Raw genomic sequence first — 27,776 nt, 5'->3', positions numbered from 1 at the left:
AATATATATATTAAAAGTTCTGTGCCACATTTTCACGATTTTTCAAAAAATAGCAAAACTACAAAGTTCGTAGCGCGGCACTGAGCTTGTAGATCTGCTATTTTTCAATAGCTAAAGTATAAGATAATGCTTAAAACCCCCGAAAGGGTTTCCTGTTCAGATGAGCTCTAGTGTCTGTATCTCTACTGAATGTGTACGAGCATGCAGCCACGCATGCTGAATGGGGGGATATATTGTATAAAAGGAAGGATTGTGTGACTTATCGTCAATCTGATCTGAGCAAGGGTGTGTGTTTCTTTTGTTCTCCTGTCATCCTTTCAGCAGTCTATCCGCATCTATTCATTTACAGATTTTTTTCACAAAATGCAATTCTCCTCCAATCACACGACGGCACAATTTCCAATCCATTCAGTCATACCAGCTACAGTAATCACAGAATAGTTTTTTAAAACAAGTGCTTAAACATTAACTGGGTGGGAGATTGATGGAGATAAAAAACATCAGTCAAAACCGTCCATACCAACCAAACCTGGACACAGTTACGTAGAATCATGATTTACTGGTGGGATACAATTATGCTTTTTCTGTTATCAGGAAAATAGTATTTTATACTATACACAGACAAACATGTATATATATGTAGTGTGTGTGTGTGTGTGTGTGTGTGTGTGTGTGTGTGTGTGTGTGTGTGTGTGTGTGTGTGTGTGTGTGTGTGTGTGTGTGTGTGCGCGCATGCGTGGCTCTGAACAGAAATAGAAGATTTCCGCAGAAGGAACATGTTTTGTTTCAGCATCCCGTTCGTCACTCACATTATCCAATACCTTCTCTCAGGTTTCCATGTCCAGGTCAACCTCTCTCTCTCTCTCTCTCTCTCTCTCTCTAGGGCGTCTGCAGCAGAGGGTCCTCCGTCTCCAGCTGCGCCAGCTGCCTGCGCAGGCAGTTCACCTTGTTCTGCAGCTCCTTGTTGTACTCGATGATGTGGATCATTTCCTCGTACGCTTCGTCCACGCACTTGGAGGACCGGTTCCAACGGAGGAACACTCCTGAAACGGAAAGGAATTACACCTCCTGTCAAGTCTTTGTTTCTCTGTTTTTTTTGGCATAATGTGAGACCATTATTATTATATTGCATACAGCAGTGGTTCCCAAAGTGGGGTCGGTCCGGGGACCCCCAGGGGTTCTTGAGGGGAGTTCCAGGGGGTCCCCATAGCTAAATGATAGTTAAGTGGTTGACGCGTTTTCCGGAAAACCGACGGAAAAACGCAGCTAAAAATGTGAAAACACATCCAGTGTTCAGGCCTGCAGGGACCTTTAGGACCCAAATGGACCCTTATGGGTCTGTAACTCTGAGAGTGTACAAATGGAACCAAATGGACGCCAACGGGTCCATTTGTACACTCTCAAGAGTTGAAATAACAATGATTTTACAATATAAATCGGGGGGTCCCACAGATAGAAATGCCATTAAATGGGAGGTCCGTATTCCGACTAATGCATGTCAAACTGGGGGTCCTTTAAATTAAACGGGTTGAGAATCTCTGCTAGAGCCGTAAAGATCTTCTCCTATGGTGGGTTCCCTGGCCTTATGTTTTCAAATGGGGGTCCATGGGCTCATTAGTGCCACTTTGGGGGTCCTTGACATGAAAAAGTTTGGGAACCAGTGATATATTACATACAATGTCAAGAGGAACCTGGTAATGAAACCGCTTCCATCCAATAGTGGTGCAACAGTTAATCAAACTAACCGATTTAATAGGTTATAAAAAAAAAACTATAATCTTATAAAATAATCGATTCATAATCATGAATCATAAATCATTTTGTCATCATAGGAAAGTAGGTAAGTAAATAAAATAAATCGCAACAATGCACAAGACACGAGCCTGTAGATTGCCAACTTCCCCCTTTTTGCATGACACCGCATTGTGTGATCAAAAATGATATAAAAAGATGACTAAACACACTATTACTATTTGATTAATCGAAAAAGTAATAAGATACAATAATCGCCAAGAAAATAATTGATAGTTGCAGACCTACTCTGATTGCATTTACTCTGTACTACAACTGGAAAGTATCCAGTATCTACTCTAGCCAGTATATCCTGGGCAATGAGTAAGTCAGTCAGTCAGTAACGGTGAGAATGAGAGTGTAGCATGAAGACAGGTACAAATACTCAAGCATTGTAATGTAAAAAATATAATTACGGACAAAGGGGGACAGAGCCAGAAACGCCTGGAAATGGTTATCTGTTGTGAACGCGTCCGTCTTGAGAGACTAGTAAGGGCTGGTCTGGTGAACTGATTGCATAACGCCTTCCCTACAGCGGCCGGCAGTATAGGGTGACTGTGGGTGGGTGGGTGAGGGTCTGGTGGAGGAAGTACCCTATGTTAATGTTACACACAACAAGAGACATTAGATGCTGAACACACAACATTCATTGCCGTATATATTTCTAAATAAAGCCTTTACGTAGATTTGCCTAATTAATGTAAACGGTGACTGAATCAGAGCAGGGCAGCTAAATATACTATATTTGGACACAAACTTTCCACTTTTTACACGACTAATAAATCCCTGACTGTCTGGCATTTCAATGTTACAAATACATCAGTTGAATTACCGTATGTAAAATGCATATTGCATTAACTCTTCATTAAAATGACCGTAAATAAAATAATCTCTGAAGACCTTGAGTATTAGGCGACAGAAAAAATAAAGGACATTAAAGATAATTGTCACTGTCGGTATCTTAAATTAATGTCCTATATTGTATACTCGGTCAAATGACCGCGGTGGATTTGTTTGCGAATTTCCAGAAAACCTACGGTTTTTGGTTTCCGAACGACAGTGACAATACTGTACGTCTACAGAACATAATATAATTAACCCATTTTGACCTGGGAACGATTCTGCAAAAAAAAAAAAGACTGTTTTCTTGAAAAAGGAGTTTTTCCTATGTCAGTCGTTCTCAAATACTTTCATGTCACTTTTCACGATTCTTCAAAAATAGCAGACCTACAAGCTAGATCTGCTATTTTTCAATAGCTATTAAAGCATAACATAATTGCTAACACCAAAAGGGGTTCCCGCCCCAAAATGGGGCCTAGCTGCCGTATGAATGAACAAACAAACAAACATATTAACAGCATATTGTATTATAGTCATTTATATATTTGTTTCTTTCTTTTGGTCAGCTGTCTGAAAGTGAACGAATGGATGGAGAAATGGAGTCCTCAAGGTGATACACAGTGTACTCAGTGTGAAGCTACTACTGTACAGGGCTATAGGCCACCAGTCTAAATACTCAGTGTGAAGCTACTACTGTACAGGGCTATAGGCCACCAGTGTAAATATTATACGCAGGCTCAGTGTTTTGACTTCCTCAGCGAGGTGAATGGGCTCCTCTGTGGAAGACGTCAGATTCATGTGGCATTCCTTCCTGGCTCTAGCGTCAACCTACAACAGCACAGACTGTCAACAGACAAGACAAGACTATACTGTTGACTTGCGTCAACTGCTGTTTTTGAGTGGTGCAACCACTCCTAGAACCAGCAATGTCCGTCCGTCCGTCGCTGTTGCACCACTCACTTCAGACGGGGTCTGATTTTCCCTTTATTTATTTATTTTTGCAGAGGGGTTCTCTAGTAACTAAAGCTGTCAAATAAATGTTCTTGCCCCGATGAAGACCTTGTTTGGTCGAAACATGTTGGCAGTTGCCTTTTTAACCCATTCTGAACGGGAACCCGTTTTGGTGTTGGCATCATGTTATGCTTTAGCTATTGAAAAATAGCAGATCTACAAGCTCATAGCGCGCCACCGAGTGGCGCGCTACGAGCTTGTAGGTCTGCTATTTTTGAAAAATCGAAGAACGACTGACATTTTTCAGAATCTGATCTCAGGTCAGAATGGGTTAATCAGACCAGTGTGTGTCCAGTCAGTGGAAACCTCGTATGAATCTGATCTCAGGTCAGCATGGGTTAATTCAATAAAGGCGTTTCTCGGAGTGCCCGGATCCTCTCTTGATCCTGTGTTTGATCCGTGTTTTGCTGATCTCCGTTGAGCACCTGGTTAGTTCCTCTATCCTCTTATAAATGTGTTGGAGTAAAAGTACCATATTTGGAACCGAGATGCAGTGGAGTAGAAGTAAAAAGTATTGGAAATGGGAAATACTCAAGTAAAGTACTACAAATACCTCACAATTGTACTCAAGTACAGTACTTAAGTAAATATACTTAATTACTTTCCACCACTGGTTGGTTCCAACCCATATGGCATGTTCAATGTGGGCGGGGCTTTCAGTTTGAACTTAACAACCCCAGAGTTGTCTTAGTTGACACTGAGCTGACACAAGAACTTGCTGCTGTGACACATTTCCTTGGGCAAGTTCTCAAAAGTGTCTAATAATAAATGGCATGACTTCATATACGCCTTGAACGTAACTTCATATACGCCTTGAACGTAACTTCTTCTTTCCAAAGGAAAGGCGTCAATCAGTGTTGTTTTCGTCGACTAAAACTAAGACGAAAAATGTTCGTCGACTACCTTTTTTCACTGACGAAAAACTAAATGGAAACTAAATAGAAACTAAGCTACGATGACTAAAACTAAGACTAAATATACTGACAATTTCGTCAACAAATACAAACTAGTCTAAAATTTTAGGGACTAGTGGACAAGAGATCCAGTATAAGTCATTTTACACTTTGCATGCTGAAGATAGCAGATCTACAAGCTCACAGCACTCAGTGTCTGCAGCATCCACCTATAATTTAGGACAGTGCTTCCCAAACCATTTCACGCCAACGACCCCCAAATTGACACTAATTAGCCCACAGACCCCCCATTTGAAAAGACATGCCAGGAGGGACCCCCATAAGAGAAGATGTTTTACGGCAGTGATTCTCAACCCGTTTAATTTCAAGGACCTCCCAGTTTGACATCCATCAGTCTACAGACCACCCCCATTTAATGGCATTTCGATCTCTGGGGACCCCCAATGTATATTGTAAAAATCAATGTTAATTTAAGCTGGGAGTGGGGACCCCCTGGAACTCCCTCAAGGACGCCTGGGTGTCCCCGAACCCACAGGTTGAGAACCACTGACTATAGTCTGTCGCCAGAGGATAATATTAGTATTCTTCGGACGGTAAACTGGCAACGGTTCAGGACCAAGTCTCGTCTCTGCTGACGTCATGGGTGTTCCGTTGACGCCGCGGCACCACGTGCCCTAGCCCATTCTGACCTGAGATCAGATTCATACGAGGTTTCCACTGGACACGCACTGGTCTGATTAACCCATTCTGACCTGAGATCAGATTCTAAAAATGTCAGTCGCTCTTCGATTTTTCAAAAAATAGCAGACCTACAAGCTCGTAGCGCGCCACTCGGTGGCGCGCTATGAGCTTGTAGATCTGCTATTTTTCAATAGCTAAAGCATAACATGATGCCGACACCAAAATGGGTTCCCGGTCAGAATGGGCTAGAATAAGACAGCCGTTCAGGCCAGGACAGTCAGTGTCTGCATGCCACTGGGGGAGGAATGCTTAGCATGAGGAGGCATTTGAGACGGAGCCGGGGGGTAAAGTGGTCACATGAGCTGCATCATGTGCAAATCCCAACTGGCGTCCGTTTATGTAATGTGTTTTGCATGGTTGGTCGGTAGACATTGTGGAGGTCCATTCCTGCCACTGACGAAGATTTTTATTCGTAGCAAAAAAATAGCCAAATGTCATTATTGTATAGAGCCAAATATATTGTATTATTAATTATGATCACATTAGGGTAATGACATAAATAACTGACTTGACTTTAAATAACTGAAATAATAACTTAAAGGAGAATTCCATGCTAGAAAGCTTTCTTAACCTTTATTTGTAGTTGTTACGTCCCCACCAAAGACTGAGGTCCAGGTGTTATTTTGTGCAAAAGCACATTATTGGCTATTTCCCCTACCATAAGCCCTCAATTAATTGAATTGCATAGCATAGCATTGAATTGAATTGGGCATTGGGGTGTTGTGCTAATTCGCTTATTTCCATCGCTCAAAAATCTACTTTACTACTTATTTTGATGGAAATAAACGAATTGGCACAAAAACCTAACCCCCATTGAGGGCTTATATTAGGGGAAATACCGAAATAGCCAATAATGCGCTTTTGCACAAAAATAACACCTGGACCTCTTTGGTGGGGTCGTAAACGACTACAAATAAACACAAGAAAGCCTTCTGGCATGGAATTCTCCTTTAAATAAAGAAAAGAGAGCGAATGCCAACAGATTGCAGGCATGTTGAACTGGCTAGAGGTGAGAAGAGCCACCAGATGGCTCCAGGGGGCATTCTGGATGGAAGGCTGCAGGCTATACTGTGTCATTGTGTCTGGATGGAAGGCTGCATGCTATACTGTGTCATTGTGTCATCCTAGACATTCTGACTCTGCAGGTCCATTTTGCCAACCTGCCGGATGCCCTCGTTTATTTCCTTTTGTGGCAGAGAATTAGGGATGGAGCTCGTACATTTTTTATTGTTAACGAGCACCTTATCGATGAGGCTTATCGAGCATGTTGCATTATTTTGTGGAAAGACGGGAGACGACAACTTCTGAACAGAACAAGTATATTTGAATATGGCCTTCAAATGCAGTACTTTTTCTAACAGACAGAAGGCAATTGACCTTTTTACTTTTGGAAAATAATATTGAAGAAACAGTTGGTTAATAAGTATACCGTCACTTCAAAAGCGTAATTTAGTTTACCTGGCTGGCAGGTATCGATACACTTTTAGACTGACATGTTTGTGCCGACACAAACAACATGTCATTTATTTCTTGATCGCATCCTGTCTAGTTCAAACATGACGTCATGGGCATCTGTGCTCGATAACAGGCTCGATAAGCCCAAAGCTTATTGATACCGGGTACTCAATAAGCTTGTTATCAGATTTTTATTTTTTATATATTTTTTATCCCACAATTTTGTAGCCCATTTTTCACCCCTGTGTCAATCATCTAATGTGATCCTGGGCTCTACACACCCTCCGCCAACCTAGTCCCCATATATGGGGGACAAGGGGAGAGCAACGGACTTGAACTCATGCTTCCTTCATGCCTGAGTGTCCAAGTGTCTCCTTTACACCTGACAGGGGGGAGTTTCCCTGGTTGGACGTAGCGCTTGGAGGGAACACGTTATTCCAACCCGTTCCTTTCCTTTTAATGGGGTATCGGTTAACAGAGAATACACTTTACATGTGTAACACCGGGTGGGAATCGAGCCCGGATCTCCTTGGCGTGCAACGCCAACATGTTAACTGTGATATCCTGGGGTTGGTTCCCTCCAGTCCAAAAGGGGGCATGCTATGATAACGAACTGACTGCGTTTAGCAACTGGGTCAAGTCATGCGTAGTAGAGTTGCAACCAGATTCAGTGTGTGTGGAAGCCTGATATACATGTTCTGATGTGATCCCACCTGAACTAATACATCTACAGTGATCTGGAAAAGCGGGACTGTTTATTATATATCCACAGTGGAGATATCACATTAACCACTAAGCCAAAGGGATATCCTGATCTCGGGGGAGATATTAAGACTTTCAGGCCATCATCAGTCCGAGGTTGTGAGCCACTCTGCTACACTCACTGTCACCGTCCCCATCTCTTGACTTCCTCCCACGGGGGAAACCCGATCCGTGTCATGGCACCGCTGTTAACACCGGGGGGGGGGAATCGAACCCGGGTCTCCCGGCGTGGAAAGCCAACATCTCTTAACCACTAAGTCAAAAGGATATCCCTGTCCCTCGGGGGAGATATTAGACCAGTGGTGGTGCAACTTTGACGATGGAGAGGGCCACTATATTTCCACACTCAGTTCACAGGGCCACATTGCATATTACTGTCATTGCTATATTTTTTACTATATTTGAATTGAAAGTGAATATTTTTTGGTCATTTTTTTAATTGGAATCCTAAAATCTAACCTTTTTATTTAATTTCAAATGCATTTAGTTATAGTTATGTTAACGCTAGTCATTAAGCTACTAAGCTACTAATTTAGTAATTAAAGCGGGTCATGTTTGCATGATTGAAATTGTAACAGCTGAAATCAATAATATATCAATATTCCAATATTAACTTGAGGGCCACATTAAGTGAAGGTGGGGGGCCGCCAGACTTTTAGGCTGATCAGGCTGCAGGTTGTGAGCCCACTCCTCCTGCTACACATGTCCCTTCAGCCATAAACAACTCACAGCTGCACTTAAATCACTACCGATCCTCCCACCTCACTAGCAAAGTGGCAAAGCATTATTCTCTCCTAAATGACTCATTCTGAAGGTAAATCATTGACCCGGTAATCCAGCTGGGGTTCCAAGGACCTGGAATGGGTCCAGGGCGGGATAGATGGATGGACCTGGGGTCCTAAATGGTTTATCACACACTACATCGCTGTAATCTGGACATTTGCAGCCAGTCATAACACAGCCTTTAAACCCATTTAGACCTGAGGAGTAGGACGATTAAAGTCTTCTAAATCCTAACAGCTTTCTGAAAAACCTATATGTTTCTATGTCAGTGGTGCTCAACCTTTTTCATGTCAAGGACACCCCGAATTATCTGTATTTGGCCACAGACAGACAACCATCTGAAGATATGTTGTTCCAGGGACCTCCCATGAAGCAAAGATTTGAGTTGAAACATTCACTGTGAAATAATATATATTCAAAGATATTTTCACGATTTTTCAAAAACAGCAGATCTACAAGCTCGTAGCACGAGTGCCGCACTACGAGCTTGTAGATCTGCTATTTTTCAATAGCTAAAGTATAACACAATGCTTAAAACACGAAAAGGGGTTCCCGTCCAGAATGTGTTAAACATATTTTGATCACTGTACAGTTTATGAAAAGCCTACATTACTTTAAATAGGACTACTTGGTGACTGTATAATTTGTATATACAGTAGCAATATGCAAATAACGTTGGCTTTGAGTAGGCAAGCATCACTCTGTCTTCAAGCATTAAATAGGCATCATCCAACTAGCATCCTGAGGCAAGGAATGACACAATTTAACAAGATAAATGCTGCCCCCCTATGGTGAAACTATGGAATGGCTACATTAAAAAAAAATCACAACTCCTCTCTCCCCCTGCCTCTCTCTCTCTGTGTCATTAGCACTAGGCAACAGTGCAACACTATCTCTCTCTCTCTGTGTTTTTGGCACAACAGCGCCGCTACTGGTACTCATAGTCACATAGCCACACACAGTCACATAGTCACACACGGCCATTGCGGTTCCTTGGAGTGGTTGCACCACTCAAAAATCAGTAAGTACTGATTAAACTCTTAAGACGATTCTAAAAGAAATATCTTCTAAATCAGACGGTTTTTTGAAGAAAAAACCCCAATGTTTCTATATCAGTGGTTCTCAAACTATTTCATGTCAAGGACCCACACAATTATATGTAATTGGCCACCGACCCCCATCTGAAAATATGTTGTTCCAGGGACCCCCAGATTGACCAGAAGATTCGAGTTAAAAACATTCGCTCTGAAAGAATATATACAGTATATATTCAAGGATTTGCGCCACATTTTCATGATTTAAAAAAAAATTGCTGATCTACAAGCTCGTAGAGTGCCGTGCTATGAGCTTGTAGATCTGCTATTTTAATCAATAGCTAAAGTATAACATAATGCTAAAAACACCAAAAGGGGTTCCCGTCCTGAATGGGTTGAATAGAAAAGGAACCTTTTATATATTTTTAGTCAGCTAGTTCTTGTGCAGAACTAACATCTCACACTAACATCTACTCACTTGACTACAGTACACTTGACCATTATAAGAACACGCTACTAATAATCACAGCAACGGGTCTAAGTTATGGCACTCAACTAAGAATAAATCAGGTTTTCACTGGTTACAGTACCGTCCGCAGGCTCTGAGTGGCTCTGAAGGACAACTTGACAACAGTGGGAGCTAAAGTGTTTGGGGTTAATTGTTTTTGTTGATTGTGACAATTTGCACTGTGTACACTTGCACTATGTACACTTTCCACTATGGGTAACTGTATCCATGTTTAATAAGCTACCTTGACTTCAATTAATTATGAGGATAATCATTAAAAAAAAAGGGACATATAAAACAATACTGGCAAATGTGATGTGGCAAAGGTGTTCTTTTTTTGCTCTTCATTCATAACTGTACGATTATTCACCATAGTCGAGTACGGTAATGTGTTTAAATTACTTTTCTCCAACGGCACAAGATTCTGATGGGATATGATGATGCGCCGCAGTTCATTATCATTCAGAACCCAGCAGAATCCTTACTGTTAATTAAACTTGTGTAGAAACCTTTACACTAGCAGAGTTAAATGAAGACAGTAGGGGTTTTGCTGTGTATAGAGATAGGGGAGTCTTAGTCACATTTTAGTCACCTAGGAATGTTTAGTGTTAGTCTAGTTGTGTTGTGAGCAACCAAGTGTAAAATGACTTATACAGTACTGCATGTCTTGTCCATTAGTCCCTTCCTAACATTTTAGTCTAGTTAGTTAGTTTTAAACTGAGACTAAAAATTTGTTGACGAAATTGTCAATATATTTAGTCTCAGTTTTAGTCATCATATAGCTTAGTTTTCATTTAGGTTCCATTTAGTTTTCATCAGTGGAAAAACATAGTCGACGAAAAATTTTCGTCTTAGTTTTAGTCGACGAAATCAACACTGTATCATAGTGGTTTCTCAAGGTCATGTTTCCTTGACGAGGTTCCAAATGGACCTTTTGCACTGCAGGTGTGTAACCGAGTTCTTGAGGGCCCTTTGAAATTCAAAACGTTTAAAGAACCCACTGGTCTATCGTTATAAAACATGATGAGATTCTCACCTTCCCAAAGCAGCAGGCTCTGAGGGTACACGGACGGCCAGATCACCAGACTGTTGGCCTCGTACAGCGGGTTGGACAGACGCTCCAGCTCCTGGGGTCGATTCACCCACGACCACAGAGAGACGGTCTTCTCTGGGAGACACAGCTTGGCCCTGGAGAGAGAGAGGTTGTACATTTAAGCAGAGGGCCAGAACTAGGACTGAAGTTGAGCAGCTTGCAGGCAGGACACTCACAGGGTCACAACAGGTTAGACCGGTATAGGGACAATCAGTGGTTTACACCTGATTTTCTTTACAGGACTTTAGTCCTGCGATGGAGGTGTTTCCGTGCCGAAAATGGATCTGCTATTTTAGGGCACAGGACACGGTACCAACAACATGCAACAGAATATACATCAGGCTTAAAAATCTATGTTCTTCTCTCCTCCCTCATTCCCTGATGATAAGGCTTAACTGCCTGTCTGTCTTACCTGCTGTCCTAATAAATATTGGCACTCTGGCTATTGGTGTGTGCATGCGGCCACCTTCTTGTTTTTTCAAGATCTCCTCTACACTTCTCTCCTCCCTCAACAGCTCCCTCCCTACACAGTGAAAAGTGAGCTGTTCATAAGCCACGAGTATAAAATACTGGCAGCTCTGAATGTGTGAGACTGAGTAAATGTCTAAAGCAGTGGTAACCAACCTTTTCAAACCCCAAAGAGCCCATTTTATTCCCAATTGTAAGCCAAGATCTACCACAAAAATATGTAATAAAAAAAACCCACACTTTTGACACTAAAGCATGGCAGAGATGAAACAACATACACACAGTAAAATACCATGAGAAATATAATCAAAAGCATGTGCATGGGGTGTATTCCCCACTTGTACAAAATCATTATCTTAGAAAATATATTGTGTGAAAATGGTGTGTCGATATCGGAGTCTCACCAGAATAAAGATAATCAGACCTGTCTGAAGTGAGTGGTACTGTACTGTACTGTACTGTACTAGCCCTGCTCCCTGGCCTGTGTGTGTCTGTGTGTTAGGCTGTGCAACAGTGACACTTGGTGGTGAACAAACGCTATAACGCTATTTTCGTGCTTGGACAGACAGACCCAGGGACAGACAGACCCAGGGACACACATAGCTGTTTATAGGAGTGGTTGCACCACTCAAAAAACAAACACATTCCCAAACTTCTCAATGTAGTACAATTAGTCAGAAGGAAGCGGAATACGACCGTGACGAACCTCTCGGCGGCGCTGTTGCCCAGGAAGGTGCCGAACTGGGAGGCGTAGGCGTGCTCAAAGAGCTGCACCAGGAAGTGCTGGGTGAACTGGAAGGAGCAGGGGAACTGCCGCAGGATCTGCCACACGCAGTCCAGGAAGAACAGGAAGGCCGGCGCCTCGTGGCGAGGCTTGCTGTTGGAGTAGGCCGACTGGGCGCAGCGCAGCTGGAACGGGTGGCCCGCCTATAACGAGGGAAGGTTCAGAGACGAGGGATGTTAAATCCTGACAGTTTTCTGAAAAAACCTCATGTTTCTGGTGTCAGCCGTTCTCAAACATTTTCATATATTGGCCACCGACCCCCATCTGAGAATATGATGTTCCAACTTCCAGGGACCCCCACCCCCCAGAAGCAAAGATTTGAGTTAAAAAACGAAGAATATATATTCATAGATTTGCACCACATTTTCATGATTTTTCTAAAATAGCACATCAAAGAAAGAAATAAAGTTTATATGTTTACCCAGGGTAACTGGACTAAGCTCAAGAACCTGTTTACAGCCAGGCCCTGCTCATAGAACATTTCATGGTAGGGGTTCAATGCCTTGTCCAAGGGCACTTCAGGGGTGGTAATTTTAACGTGCCGGTCCGGGGATACGAACTAGCGACCTTTCCGATATCAAGACCACTCCGCAAACCGTTCGGCCACCGCTGCCCCTACCGCTGCCTCTACAAGCTAGTAGCGCGGCACGGAGTGCCGTGTGTGTGTGTCTGTTAGGCTGTGGTTGCACCACTCAAAAATTGATATACAGCATTTTCAGAGTTCTTAAAATCCCAGAAAACAATGCTTTTTAAATGATGTCAAAGCCTAAGACCCATTTGTTGACTGAGCTTGCACATCAAGACAAATTAATCCAACGTTTTCGGCGGTTAAGGATACATTTCTCTTAACCCATTCTGACCGGGAACCCATGTTGGTGTTAGCATCATGTTATGCTTTAGCTATTGAAAAATAGCAGATCTACAAGCTCATAGCGCGCCACCGAGTGGCGCGCTACGAGCTTGTAGGTCTGCTACATGGCCCTATGGGCCTCATGGCTACAGAAACAGGAGATAGGCTCCTGCCCCTATGGGCCTCATGGCTACAGAAACAGGAGATAGGCTCCTGCCCCTATGGGCCTCATGGCTACAGAAACAGGAGATAGGCTCCTGCCCCTATGGGCCTCATGGCTCGGCAAGGCTACTTACTTACTCTGGCTATTGGCGTGTGCGGTCCACTTTCTTGTTTTTTTCCACAAGGCCTTTGGTGTGTGCGTTAGCGTCTTTGTGCAGTAATATTGAGAAGAAGAGCTCACCTGGAGCCACTCCCTCTCCACTAAGGCTTGGAACCCCCGGATGGTCCTGCAGGCTGGATCCAGGATGATCTGGGCCAGGGAGGTCACCTGCAGGGTGGAGTCCACTCCCTCTGTGCCATGGACCAACACCGATGCTCCCTCCCTGGAATTCAACAGTTTGGAATCTATGATACTTAGAGCTGGCATACTTGGTCTGCATATTGAGACAGGTACATATGTAGGCACGGTGGAGGAGGATAGACTATGTAGTCTGTGTGATTTAAAGCAAATCGAAAATGAAATGCATTTTGTTTTGTTATTGTCCATTCTACAACTCCATTAGGGAGAGACTTTTTAATAAGATAGACCCAAACCATGAATTTGTATGGTTGGAGGACTCCGAGAGACTGAAGCGCCTGTTTCAAAAGTACACCTTTTCATTTGCCTCATTCCTTGAGAAGGCCTGCAGGTCAATGAGGAGGAGGAGGAGGGCCATTTACATGTAAAATGGCCTTGTTATGATTATTTTAGTTTAGTTTTCTTTTTTCGTTTGTTCGAATAATGTACAAATATGTATGAACAGGAAGGACTGTATAGTGTCAGTTGTATTCAGTGTATTCTGTGAAATGTGTCATATAATCCCATATGGATTATATGGGCCAAAGTGGCATGACACGAAAATAAAAATGTCATTCATTCATACTTGTGGAAAAAATATAGAATTCACCATTTGTCAGCCTTCTGATTGGTCCCTGACTGACCAACCAGCAGGCTCTTTCTGCCTTGTTCCGCCTTGTTTATAATGTTGAATTAGCTAAAACATCATTTTTGGGAAAAAAAACTAAAATCTTATGTTATTTCGTCGACTAAAACTAGACGAACACTAAAACATTCCAGGTGACTAAAATGTGACTAGAACTACCGGTAAATGTAAATAAAATATTCAAGAGACTTAATGACTAAAACTAAAATACAAATTTGCTGCCAAAAAACAACACTGACGCTGACCTGTCCAGGCACTGTGCGGCCAGGCAGGCGGTGGTGATGATCTCCTTGACCTGCGTCTGCCAGTTGGAGGCCTCCAGTTTGCTCAGCCAGCGGTCCATGCTGGGGGACTGGTCGTTGCAGGCCTCCACCAGCTTAATGAAGCTCTCCTGGAGGACGTTTGATCTGGGGGGAAAAGAGTGAATGACTATTAATAATATATAACTATTTGGAATATAGTTATTCATATTTCACATTTCATTTCATAATGTTTATAAAGCTGTTTACAAATAGTATTATTATTTACAGTTTAAAAAGAACCAGTTGGGGGAGTTAAAAGGATTGAATTGATTTAGAATAGCTGTTTTCTGTTGCTATATTCATTTACAGTGTTTTGCTGGAACTGCATTTCCCATAATGCCTTTGATACTGGCGCCGGATATCCGGTCAGGGAGCCGCTCTCTCTTTGTTTTGTTGTTACGAGATACGAGCTAACTAGCAGACCAGCCGAGAGAAACCTCTTATGACCAGTGAGTGATACCTACATAATACGATTCATTCATATATTGCCTTTTCTTGTAACGCTTTTTTTTCCTTACATAAACTGGAACGTTGAAACTTCATCCACAACATCCTGTCAAGTCTTTTCGATCTAATAACAATATTAGAGCTAAAAAAGGGACTAAATTATTTTCGCTCCTATAATGCCACCAAAATGTGGAACGCCCTACCAACAGTCACTAAGACATGCAAATCCCTTGACTCCTTCAAAACCGCTCTCAAAGGGCACCTACGGACGGCTGCAATTCGAAACTGGCCCCCGTAAAATCTGAATCCCCTCCACCCACCCACCCGCCCCTTATTCCCCTCACTGTATATGTTTCTTTTCCCTTTTTAACTCCTTTATGATGAATTCCTGTTCTGTTTCTTTGGCTATATAGAAGTGTCTATTTGTATGTCTCGAAATGTTTTTATGAATTGAACATGGTGGACCCTCTTGTAAACAAGTGTAATGCTTTATTGGGGTCGTCCACTCACAGTTAACAGTCTTTGTATTGAGTTGTGCTTGAAATGTACTGTAATTCTGCAAACTGTTAATAAATATTTCAATCAATCAAAAGGGAGAGGCACTGACTTGTTGTGGGGTGTGGTTTATTGGAGGCTGCAAGTGGAGAGAGAGCCACAGGGTGGCGCTCCAGTGCAGCAGTTCACAATGTAATGTTGTTTGGCTGTGAGTCTTCAAAAGACCATGTCTAATCTGATATCAGAAATGTCCATGTAAAATAAAAATAAAAAAGTGAAACATGTAGAACAATACAATAGGCGGCCCGCGGGCCATTTGCGGCCCGCCTTGTGGCCTCTGGAAGAATTAGATTCCAGATATAAATGGCATTACATGGGGGTCAGTAGCCCTGAAAATGATTTTTTTAGGGCAAGACCTCGACCTTGCACGTGCAGACTCGGCCCCCAGCCTGGTACGCTAGTCAAAATATGGCCCTTGAGGAAGATTAATTGGGGAACCCTGATGTAGAATAACCCGGTTAACACAGCTATAGATTTCTGCTGGAGAAACCCACATATATTTGACCATGTACTAATAACTTAGCTGGTTTCTTAAAGTGTAATAACTAGTATCCAGTTATAGGCCAAGTAACAACAACTCTCCCCCAGACTCCCACCTGTCCCACTGTACATCTAGATTAAACGGTAAATGGTGCATTTATATAGCGCCTTTATCCAAGGCGCTTTGCATAGATTGTGCATTACATTCACCGGCATTCACACACACATTCATATTCATAACATCGATGGCGGCGGAAACCATGCAAGGCACCACCAACCTGCACATCAGGAGGAGCAATTAGGGGTTCAGTGTCTTGCTCAAGGACACCTCGACACTAACTCTGGGGGAGGAGCCCACAGGGTTCGAACTGGCAACCGTCCTTGCGGTTCCCATCCGGCCACTCTACTACCCCTGAGCCACCGCGGCGCCCCTTCGTGCAACTCACTTTCAAAATAGGTCCACCCGTGGTGGCACATATGCAGTATATCTCAATTAGGGATGCACGTTTCTTTCCCACGATTTTGTAACACATTTTTCACCCCTGTGTCAATCATCTAATGTGATCCTGGGCTCTACACACCCTCCGCCAACCTAGTCCCCATATATGGGGGACAAGGGGAGAGCAACGGACTCATGCCTGAGTGTCCAAGTGTCTCCTTTACACCTGACAGGGGGGGAGTTTCCCTGGTTGGACCTACAGTAGCGCGTGGAAGGAACACGTTATTCCAACCAGTTCCTTTCCCCTCCATCAGGGATGCACGTTTAATCTGTAGCATAATCGGAATCGGCCATAAAAAATACCATATCTATCGGTATCGGAATGGTCTCAAAAGAATACAGATTTAATCGGTTTTCACCAGAAACACATAAATACAATTTAAAAACAAAATACACTTAATTTGTGCACTCGTCTCATTCAGTAGCCACTCAGTTGTGAAAACAGACACTTGGAAAAGTATTATTCTATTTATTGATTGATTGATTGAATACTTTATTAACAGGCTTTGGGACAAGCCCCTATAGTTTCCACTTTCCATTGTGGTCATTGTGGTGTATAATATCGGAATCGGTCAGAATCAGTATCGGCAGGTACCACACAGGCACATGGTGTCAGTCCCCATCCCCACTACCACACAGGCACATGGTGTCAAACCCCATCCCCACTACCACACAGGCACATGGTGTCAGTCTCCATCCCCACTACCACACAGGCACATGGTGTCAAACCCCATCCCCACTACCACACAGGCACATGGTGTCAGTCTCCATCCCCACTACCACACAGGCACATGGTGTCAGTCCCCATCCCCACTACCACACAGGCACATGGTGTCAGTCCCCATCCCCACTACCACACAGGCACATGGTGTCAGTCCCCATCCCCACTACCACACAGGCACATGGTGTCAAACCCCATCCCCAATACCACACAGGCACATGGTGTCAGTCCCCATCCCCACTACCACACAGACACATGGTGTCAGTCCCCATCCCCACTACCACACAGGCACATGGTGTCAAACCCCATCCCCACTACCACATGGTGTCAAACCCCATCCCCACTACCACACAGGCACATGGTTTACGTCCACATCCCCACTACCACACAGGCACATGGTGTCAAACCCCATCCCCACTACCACACAGGCACATGGTGTCAAACCCCATCCCCACTACCACACAGGCACATGGTGTCAAACCCCATCCCCACTACCACACAGGCACATGGTGTCAAACCCCATCCCCACTACCACACAGGCACATGGTGTCAGTCCCCATCCCCACTACCACACAGGCACATGGTGTCAAACCCCATCCCCACTACCACACGGTGTCAGTCCCCATCCCCAGTACCACACAGGCTAGTGGTGCACGATATTGATTTTTTGAAACCGATACCGATATCGAGAACTTCTTGCTTCTCAAGACCGATACCGATACGATAACCGATAATAAAAATATATAGACATGAATAAAAAATACATACTAGTGAGTAACGGTACATGTAACACAGCTTTGACCTAAGCAATTACAGTATAGTAGGCTATATCAGTGGTTCCCAAAGTGGGGTTCGGGGACCCCCGGCCCCAGGGGTACCTGAGGGAGTTCCAGGGGGTCCCCAGCTAAATTATATAGTTAGGAACCAAATGGACCCTTATGGGTCTGTAACTCTGAGTGTACAAATGGAACATTTCCAGTTGTATACTCTCAGAGTAAAAATAACATTGATTTTACAATATAAATTGGGAGTCCCAGAGCAAATTGTGATTGGCCAGATGACGTATGATGATAAGAGTGCCCCTCACTTCACACAGGTGTGAATTTTTTTAAATGAATAAAAACAACAATATAATGTCTGTGAATGTCTGTGTGTGTCCGGTCAGTTGGCCTCAAAACTTTTCCATGTCAAGGAGCAAGGACCCCAAATTGTTAGCCCACAGATATATGCCAGGGCTCTAGCAGTGATTCTCATCATTTTTATTTCAAGGACACCCAGTTTGACATGCATTAGGCTACTGACCCCCCATTTAATGCCATTTACATAAGGGACCTCAATTTATAATTTTTTATTTATATCGTAAAATCAATGTCAACTCTGAGAGGGTACAAATGGAACCAAATGGACCTGTAAGGGTCAATTTCGTTCCATTTGTAAACTCTGACTCCCCGGATCCCACTTTGAGAACCACTATTGTCTGTGTGTGTGCGTGTGTAAACACAAATACAACACTATCCAAGTTCCAGTGATAGACGTTGTTGTTAGCATATAAGTCATTAGCATGGTCTGTAGCATCATGTAGCCAAACAGCTACTACTTCTACATTTCTCAACCAAAACGGTCGCGTCGCGTTTCACAATGCTACACAACTGGAGCAAATTAATAAACTACAACCGGTAACGAGTGACACGCATTCAACAGCGCGATGAATGAACGAGCACCAATACGCGCTCGTCAGCTGCTGAGACAGTCACCGTTCGTATGAATGCGAGTCAGTGAGTGAAATGAGAGAGGGGAGATAGAGAGGAGAAGCAGGCGGGGCTATTAGCCTGCTATGGAACTACACACTGCAACAGACAGAGTGGAGAAGCGTCTCTCTCTCGCTCGTCTCAGCCGTTCCTCCGGAGAGATTGGCGACTCGGGGAGCGTTTGGGCGCACCACAGAAATGATTGGTAGTCCCATAGTTGCTACCAACTATATTTTTATGTCTCACAGATAAAATTTCAGGCGCATTTGCGTCCAAAATGATCGCAATTTCGAGCCCATATAAAGTATATTATCGGCGCTATTATAACGTTATCGAATTTATCGGGATGACGTCATAATTGCTAATATCGGGTCGAAATTTATCGGGACGATAATTATCGTGCATCCCTAACACAGGCACATGGTGTCAGTCCCCATCCTCACTACCACACAGGCACATGGTGTCAAACCCCATCCCCACTACCACACAGGCACATGGTGTCAGTCCCCATCCCCACTACCACACAGGCACATGGTGTCAGTCCCCATCCCCACTACCACACAGGCACATGGTGTCAGTCCCCATCCCCACTAACACACAGGCACATGGTGTCAGTCCCCATCCCCACTACCACACAGGCACATGGTGTCAGTCCCCATCCCCACTACCACACAGGCACATGGTGTCAAACCCCATCCCCACTACCACACAGGAACATGGTGTCCCCATCCCCACTACCACACAGGCACATGGTGTCAAACCCCATCCCCACTACCACACAGGCACATGGTGTCCCCATCCCCACTACCACACAGGCACATGGTGTCAGTCCCCATCCCCACTACCACACAGGCACATGGTGTCAAACCCCATCCCCACTACCACACAGGCACATGGTGTCAGTCCCCATCCCCACTACCACACAGGCACATGGTGTCAAACCCCATCCCCACTACCACACAGGCACATGGTGTCCCCATCCCCACTACCACACAGGCACATGGTGTCAGTCCCCATCCTCACTACCACATGGTGTCAGTCCCCATCCCCACTACCACACAGGCACATGGTGTCTGTCCCCATCCCCACTACCACACAGTGTCAGTCCCCATCCCCACTACCACACAGGCACATGGTGTCAAACCCCATCCCCACTACCACACAGGCACATGGTGTCAGTCCCCATCCCCACTACCACACAGGCACATGGTGTCAAACCCCATCCCCACTACCACACAGGCACATGGTGTCCCCATCCCCACTACCACACAGGCACATGGTGTCAGTCCCCATCCTCACTACCACACAGGCACATGGTGTCAGTCCCCATCCCCACTACCACACAGGCACATGGTGTCTGTCCCCATCCCCACTACCACACAGGCACATGGTGTCAGTCCCCATCCCCACTACCACACAGGCACATGGTGTCAGTCCCCATCCCCACTACCACACAGGCACATGGTGTCTGTCCCCATCCCCACTACCACACAGGCACATGGTGTCAAACATTGCTTACTGGAGAGAATGTATATTTTAAACTTTGCTGACTCATCTTCAGAAAACCGCAGAGTGTGGGGTTGGAGTCTTTTTTTTTTTTGTCGTTGCATACTATTTATATAGCATCCTTTCCTATTTCCTAGGAAAAGGCAGAAACATATTTTCCCTCAAGGACAAATAAAGAAATGGCTAAATTAAAAGCTCCAGGCATATTGACACTCTCTCTTTTCAAGACTTATAGAAAATATAAAAGCAGATCATAATTAATATATTGTGACATTTTTGTCTGACGATTGTGATGAATACAAATATACAAGACAGCAGACGTTATAGCAGTATAATGTTAATAATGAGCGCTTACATTCATGCTTAAGTCAGTACGTGGCCTGTATTGAGGGAGGTGTTGCCGTTTACGATGTGCTCTTTTGGGAAATACCCGTAAAGTGAAGCAGAGCCTTCGCAGCAGAGCCTTCGTAAGCCTGAGCGTTAGTTTTTTTTCAACCAAGGTTCATGTCGTTTAATGTCGTTGCCTACTTGCCTTGCTTTTCTTTTATTCTCCATTGTTCTGTAAAGCACTTTGAGCTGCATTTCATGTCATGAAAGGCGCTATACAAATAAAGTTTTATTATTATTATTTATTATGTTTTAGGTTGTTATTAGAGAAAGTAAAAGATGAGTGTTCATTTTTTTTCTTCATTTGCTGCTTTCTTTCGTTTTAGGGATTTTAGCTGTTTTTGACAGGGAGGCGGGGGCATTCGAGCATGGGGCTAAATATGCATTTGTTTTACAAAATATTATGGCGATTTATTTTTTTATTATTTACTACAGTCCTAATAGACCCCAGGAAATTACATCTGGCCACAGAAGATCACATGATCTACTGAATGTGAAGGTAGCCTACTGGGGGAAAGCCACACTGTGTGTCATAGGCTCAATATGTCAGTTTGACACAGTCAGTAGATCCTGTGATCTTTTGTGGCCAGATGTAATTTCTTGGGGTGTAGTACTAAATTATTTAAAAAAAAATCGCTATAACATTTTGTAAAAAAAATACATATTTAGCCCCTTGTTCAAATGCCCCCTCCCCCCTGTCAAAAACAACTAAAATCCCTAAAACGAAAGAAAGCAGCAAATGAAGAAAAATGAACACTCATCTTTTACTTTCTCTAATAACAACCTAAAACACGAACCTTGGTTGAAAAAAAACTAAAATTGTCCTTTAAGCTCCCTGAGCAGGTTCTCTTTGGGAAACCCGGGCCAATGACAATAGCTAATCTTTTTTTTTTATTACATTTTTATCCCACGATTTTGTAACAATTTCTTTCACCCAGTGTCAATTATCTAATTGTAACCCTGGGCGCTACATTTCCTCTGCCAACCTGGGGGGGTTCCTTTCCCCTCTATCAGGCGGGGGAGGCAGTTTAGAGACCAGGATTACTGCATGCTTTTTGTGAGGGTATACCTACCCTAGGGGACACGGGGAGAAACTCCACACAGAAAGGCCTTTTCGCCAACAATAGCTAATCTACAAGCTCACTAATATACATCCTATCGAGCTTGAAGGTCTGCAATTTTGGCCATTCGTGAAAACGTTCGCAACACAGTGGTGCCAGTGTTTTCCTGTGGTTAAAATGTGGAAGAGCGGCGGGCCACGCTCATATTTTCTGGTCTTGTCCTAAAATTCAGAAATACTGGCAGGATATCCACTCCACCTTGGAGACCATTCTGTGTTTTGAGATACCTCTGTCTGTTTCTTTTCTACTGTTGGGAAATATCCCTGAAGAGTTTCTAACACATGATAAATATTTAATCAAGATCCTCTTAGCATCAAGTAAAAAAGCAATCACACGACGCTGGTACCAACAGGACCCACCAACGAAAGATCAATGGATGGACATTATTGAGGAACTGTATTCTATGGAAAAACTAACATTCATACATGAGACTACAAGAGGATAGATTCTATAAAAAGTGGGAAAAGTGGAATCTCTTCTCTCAGCCTTAGCGATATTGCAATAGGATTACATTGAATGTTTGTTGTAATATGAAAAAGGCAGCCTTTTTTCTTTTACTTTTTGTCTTTTTCTTTTCTTTTTCTTTCCGTATAGTCTTGTTAGTTGTGTTTTTTTGTCTGTTCTTCCTTCAATAAAAATTAACCCATTGTGGTGTTAGCATCATGTTATGCTTTAGCTATTGAAAAATAGCAGATCTACAAGCTCATAGCGCGCCACCGAGTGGCGCGCTACGAGCTTGTAGGTCTGCTATTTTTGAAAAATCGACGACTGACATTTTTAGAATCTGATCTCAGGTCAGAATGGGTTAATCAGACCAGTGTGTGTCCAGTGGAAACCTCGTATGAATCTGATCTCAGGTCAGAATGGGTTAAGTGAAATAAATGTGGAAGAGGCTGTCCTACCTCTCGATGGACTTGTTAATCCTCCTCCACTGGGGGTAGTTGGCCTCGGACTCGAAGCCCCCGCCGCGGGCCTTGGCCTGCTGGGCCACGTTGATGGTCCGGGTGTCGATGACGTAGCCTCGCTTGCCCGGCCTCAGGGTGGCGTTGATGAGCTTCTCGTCCTCTTTACAGCGGCGGCCGTTGGTGCCGGTCAGAGGTTGGCCTCCTCGCATCATCACCTGTTTTTAACGAGATGGTCAAACCATTTTGTCCAGAAATTAATGGAAAAAGATTTTTTTTTTAAAGTCTTAATAAAAATATATAGATCTTTCTTTCTTCTTTTTTTTAATCATGAGATTATGGTGCTTAATCATTTTCAATCCGACATTTTTGGGGCATTTAATTATTGGGTAAAATTTGTTTTAAATTAAATTTTGTTTCTTTAAACCATTTCGCAATGGGGGCTGCCGGCTGCAGCCAGAAGCTATGAATATTTGGGGGTCCTTGGCATAGAAAGGTCTGGGTTGCCCCTGTCCTATACCAGTGGTGGGGTCCGGAGTTCCAGGGGGTCCCCAGCTAAATGATAGTCAGGAACCAAATGGACCCTGATGGGTCTGTAACTCAGAGAATGTACACTCTCAGAGTTAAATTAACTTTGATTTTACAATACACATTGGAGTCTCCATTAAAATGGGGTTCCGTAGCCTAATTCACGATAAACTGGGGGGGGGGGGGGGGGGGGGGGGGTTTGGAAAATCATTGTCCTATAGTAATACAAGTAAGACGCGTGGACGCGGGAAGCGAACGCAGCTCGTAAATTGCAATAACAACAATTAGAATAAATTTTTGTATGTGTGCGTACTGCGTACGCGTTTATTTTTTAATATTTTTTAAAGTTTTTGTGTGTGTGTGTGTTTTGTGTGTGATACAGCTGCGCCCTCTGGTGGCGGGCTGGTGGTGTTACAGCGTGACACACACACACACACACACACACACACACACACACACACACACACACACACACAGACATGTTCTGCTAGGTCTCATAGTTAGTGCTCACTGCGTTCGCAAACACATTGATTTCCAGTTGCTAATGGTCCGTGACTCTCTCACCATTCCGTTCTTCTTGTGATAGTAGCTCAGGACTGGAAAGCGCCCGCCGTGACGGAAGGTCGCGACCTTCCTCAGCGCTTCGTCGTCGATGTCTTTGGGCACCGCCACGAGCGGCGGGTACGACGGGCACACGCTGAAGTCCTTGTTGACCTCGCTCAGCCGCCACTCGTCTGTCTGAGAGGGGAGGGGAGGGGTCTACAAGCTCATTACAAACACATTGACAAGACCTACAAAATCGTGAAAATGTTGGCGCAAATCTTTGAATATATATTCTTTCAGAGCGTTTTTTAACTCAAATCTTTGCTTCTGGGAGGGGGTCCCTGGAACAACATTTTTTCAGATGGGGGGGTCTGTGGCCAAATCAATTCCGGGGGTCCTTGACATGAAAAAGGTTGAGAACCGCTGACATAGAAACATGGGGGTTTTTCAGAAAACTGTTAGGATTTTACATTTTGTAGAATCCTCCTCAGGTCTAAATGGGCTAACATAAATGTTAAATGTGATACTGTGGATTATAATTGTGGTTACATTTGTACACATAATGGGTCAATTATCACTGAGGATTAATAGCCGTTAATAGTGTTAATGTCATTGCTTCAGTTCATACCATGGACTCCAGGTCTTTGAAGGCATTCTCTGGAAGGAAAGAGTTCCATCCGTCTTCTATGACCTCGAACATGGGCCGGTAGAAGAACGGGTACATCAGGGACACTGAATCAAGGGTTGATAGAGCCTAAGAGAACCAGAAACACACCTCTATTGTTAGCAAATATTATACAAAAGGGGGAACAAAATTCAGAATTGTCATATTTTGGAGTAATCAATCATCCAAAAAGATATTGCACGTGCATGCCAGCCATAGACTGTAAAAAATATGGACAAAGCGTTCCCCGGGTCTAACATGAACGTAAAATGAAGCCTGTCAGTCCTTGCAATGGAAGTCGCCATCTTTCTAGATCCGTTTGGGCCCAGCTGGTCCATTGGCTGGCCCAGACAACGAGGCGGGACTTCCCCCACCTTCTTCCATAGACTGTAACGGTAGCCACGCCCCTCAGAACATGCACGACTTTATGGTCATTCTTTTTTATAAATGGGGCCATAATTTTCCAAAAAGAATATTATGACATTAGAAATGAGACTTTCAACTAGTGACTGGAAGCAAAAAGTATTCATGACCATGTTTATTAAGGTAATACAGTCTAGGTGAAGTTGGGCGCCACAACAGGCCATTATATGAACTTTAATTTCCTTAGTGGCTTCACAAAAAATCTGTCTGACTGCCCCCCTGATGCCAGCCCATACTGGATATATATACACTTATACAGTACTGTACACATACAGTCGAATGATGGTAAAATGCTCTGCTTCTTACCTCGATAGAGCTGGCAATGTTGAGGCACTCCTCCATACCAGGAATGTCTAACTGGATCACCCGGAGATCTTTACATTTCACTATGATGGTGCCAAGAGAGCCCACGAACCTGCAACACATGATGAAGGATTAGCTACAAACTGTTAAGTGCATATAAAACAAATCTTCCTGCTTCTACGGGCCGACCGCGTGGAACAAACTCCCACTGTACCTTCTTCGACAGGCAGCCTCTGTAGACATTTTTCAAAGCGCAGCTTAAGACCCACTTCTACACTCATGCTTTTAATTGATCTTTTAAATTCCTTGTTATTCATGTCCTCACTTTTTTTTATCCCACGATTTTGTAACCCATTTTTCACCCCTGTGTCAATTATCTAATGTGATCCTGGGCTCTACACACCCTCCGCCAACCTGGGGAGAGCAACGGACTTGAACTCATGCTTCCTTCATGCATGAGTGAGTGTCCATGTCGCTCCTTTACACCTGACAGGGGGAGTTTCCCTGGTTGGACGTAGCGCGTGGAAGGAACGTGTTCCTTCCACGCGCTACGTCCAACCAGGGAAACTAGTTCCTTTCCCGTCCATCAGGCGCCCCAGCTGGCCAGGGGGTCATGACTCATGTCCTCACTGCATTGCATTACTGCTATTATTTAATGTTTTATGCCTGCTTTCTTTTCTCCATTGCTCTGTAAAGCACTTTGAGCTGTACATGTATTATTTCTGTACATGTATTATTTCTAGACCTGTAGGTGCCCGTTGGCCACCGGCCTACTTGAGAGCGATGCAACTTGGGAACCTAATATTACCCGCTGTCAACTTGTCACAGCACCTGTTTCAACAATCTGTCTCCCACATGGAGATCTCTGTATTTGTCTGTCTGCCTCTGTGTGAAGAGTGCAAACTGACTGTGAAAGGTTTTGCAGGTGTGAGGTTGCCATGGCAATCAATCAATTGGCTGAGGCAGAGGCTGGAAATTGCACAGGTGAGGGAACTTAGGCTGATTTAATAGGCCCACTGGCAGAGCTGACCAGAGCCTTGGCCCTTTTGGGGTGGTTCTGGAGAACCGTGGGTCCGACCGACCGACTCGATGCTGGACTGCATTCCCTGCCTGCGCCCGTGTGTCAAATGTGAAGTCGGTTGGGGCAAACGGTTCTGGAGTTACGTGCATTACAACCGTACACGCACACACACACGCACGCAGACACACAGACGTGGACACGCACGCAGACACACAGACGTGGACACGCACGCAGACACACAGAGACGTGGCGCATTTTTATAGCAGGATTACCTCTTCTCGATGGAGTCGATGTTGGAGTGCAGCAGCCACAGCTCCTCTGTGTTGTCCTGTCTGGAGGACAGGATGAGATGGTGACCCGTCAGACACAACGTTCCCTCCACCGTGGGCATGAAGGGCCGATGGAGGACCACACCGTCCACCCTGGGGGTCTTTATGAGCTCCGCAAACTCCATGACCTGAGCCTGAAGGACGTGGTGGTGGTGGTGGTGGTGGTGTGGTGGGCAGGGCAAGGACACCGTAGATAGGAATACTAGGGAATTAAAAATAATTATTAGACCCATTTATTTAGACCCGAGGACGATTGTACAAATTCCTTCTAAATCCTGACCAGTTTTCTGAAATATTGTTTCCATGTCAGTGGTACTCAAAAATGTCAAGGACACCCATATGCAATTGGCCGCCAGGTGCTTAATAGCCTCTAACAGACTGATTGCTTCTTTTTTATCGATTTTGAGTTGACATCTGTTAGTCAAAGACTTATATGCAAATGTCTGAATCGATAATTTAGTTAGTGTCTGTTGAGGCTAGTAGGCTACATAAATGACTGGGGAAGCGCTATTATTAGCTATGTGCTAGTTGACGTTTATTCCCATCGATGCAAATTAATACAGTCGATTACCGACTGCCACGAAGCTTTCTAGATAGCTATCTGAGCTAAATTCACGCATATCACTGTATCACAAATATCTACTGCAACGTTTAGTTAATTTAGTAAAGCAGTTGTGTATATTCGTCTCTAATTGTTTTGATGAATTGAAAATGGTGGGCCCTATTGTAAACAAGTGTAATGCTATGGTGTCGTCCACTCACAGTTAACAGTTGTTGTATTGAGTTGTACTTGAAATGTACTGTAACTCTGCAAACTGTTAATAAACCAAGCAATCAAAAAAAGCAAAGCGCCTGTGCTATCTTGCTAGTTGTGAAAACGGTGAGACAAAGTCTCCTCCGTGACTTTTCGTATACAATTATACCTTATGTACCATACGAACACCTTTTCGTGTTAATTAACGGCACTCAATTGCCGGAAAATGTCAAATAATGGGCTATGGAGGTAGAATAATAACGAGAACGGACTCAATACCTTAGAAGAAGCTCCTCTTCGTCGGCGTCGCAGTTTGTTGGGCTGGCGGACGGCTGGGGGTAGACTGCGGTGCGCTCACAAAAAC

General features: G+C 43.9%; 1 protein-coding gene across 1 annotated transcript; it reads right to left on the bottom strand.

The window, feature by feature from the left end:
• Positions 1-613: 613 nt before the first annotated feature.
• Positions 614-27,776, bottom strand: mtmr9 (myotubularin related protein 9). Its single transcript, XM_080790279.1, has 11 exons — positions 27,692-27,776; positions 26,602-26,860; positions 25,312-25,420; positions 24,547-24,672; positions 23,940-24,113; positions 22,848-23,065; positions 14,425-14,586; positions 13,438-13,579; positions 12,107-12,327; positions 10,876-11,027; positions 614-1,043 (listed from the first exon to the last, which is right to left on the bottom strand). The coding sequence occupies exons 2-11, from the start codon at positions 26,781-26,783 to the stop codon at positions 880-882; spliced, it is 1,650 nt and encodes a 549-aa protein (XP_080646405.1). The 5' UTR covers positions 26,784-26,860; positions 27,692-27,776; the 3' UTR covers positions 614-879.

This window comes from Protomyctophum bolini, assembly GCF_963924005.1.
Source record: "Protomyctophum bolini genome assembly, chromosome: 19".
NCBI lineage: Eukaryota > Metazoa > Chordata > Actinopteri > Myctophiformes > Myctophidae > Protomyctophum > Protomyctophum bolini.
Note: the sequence above shows the minus strand (reverse complement) of the source record. Positions and strands in the feature narration are given on the sequence as shown.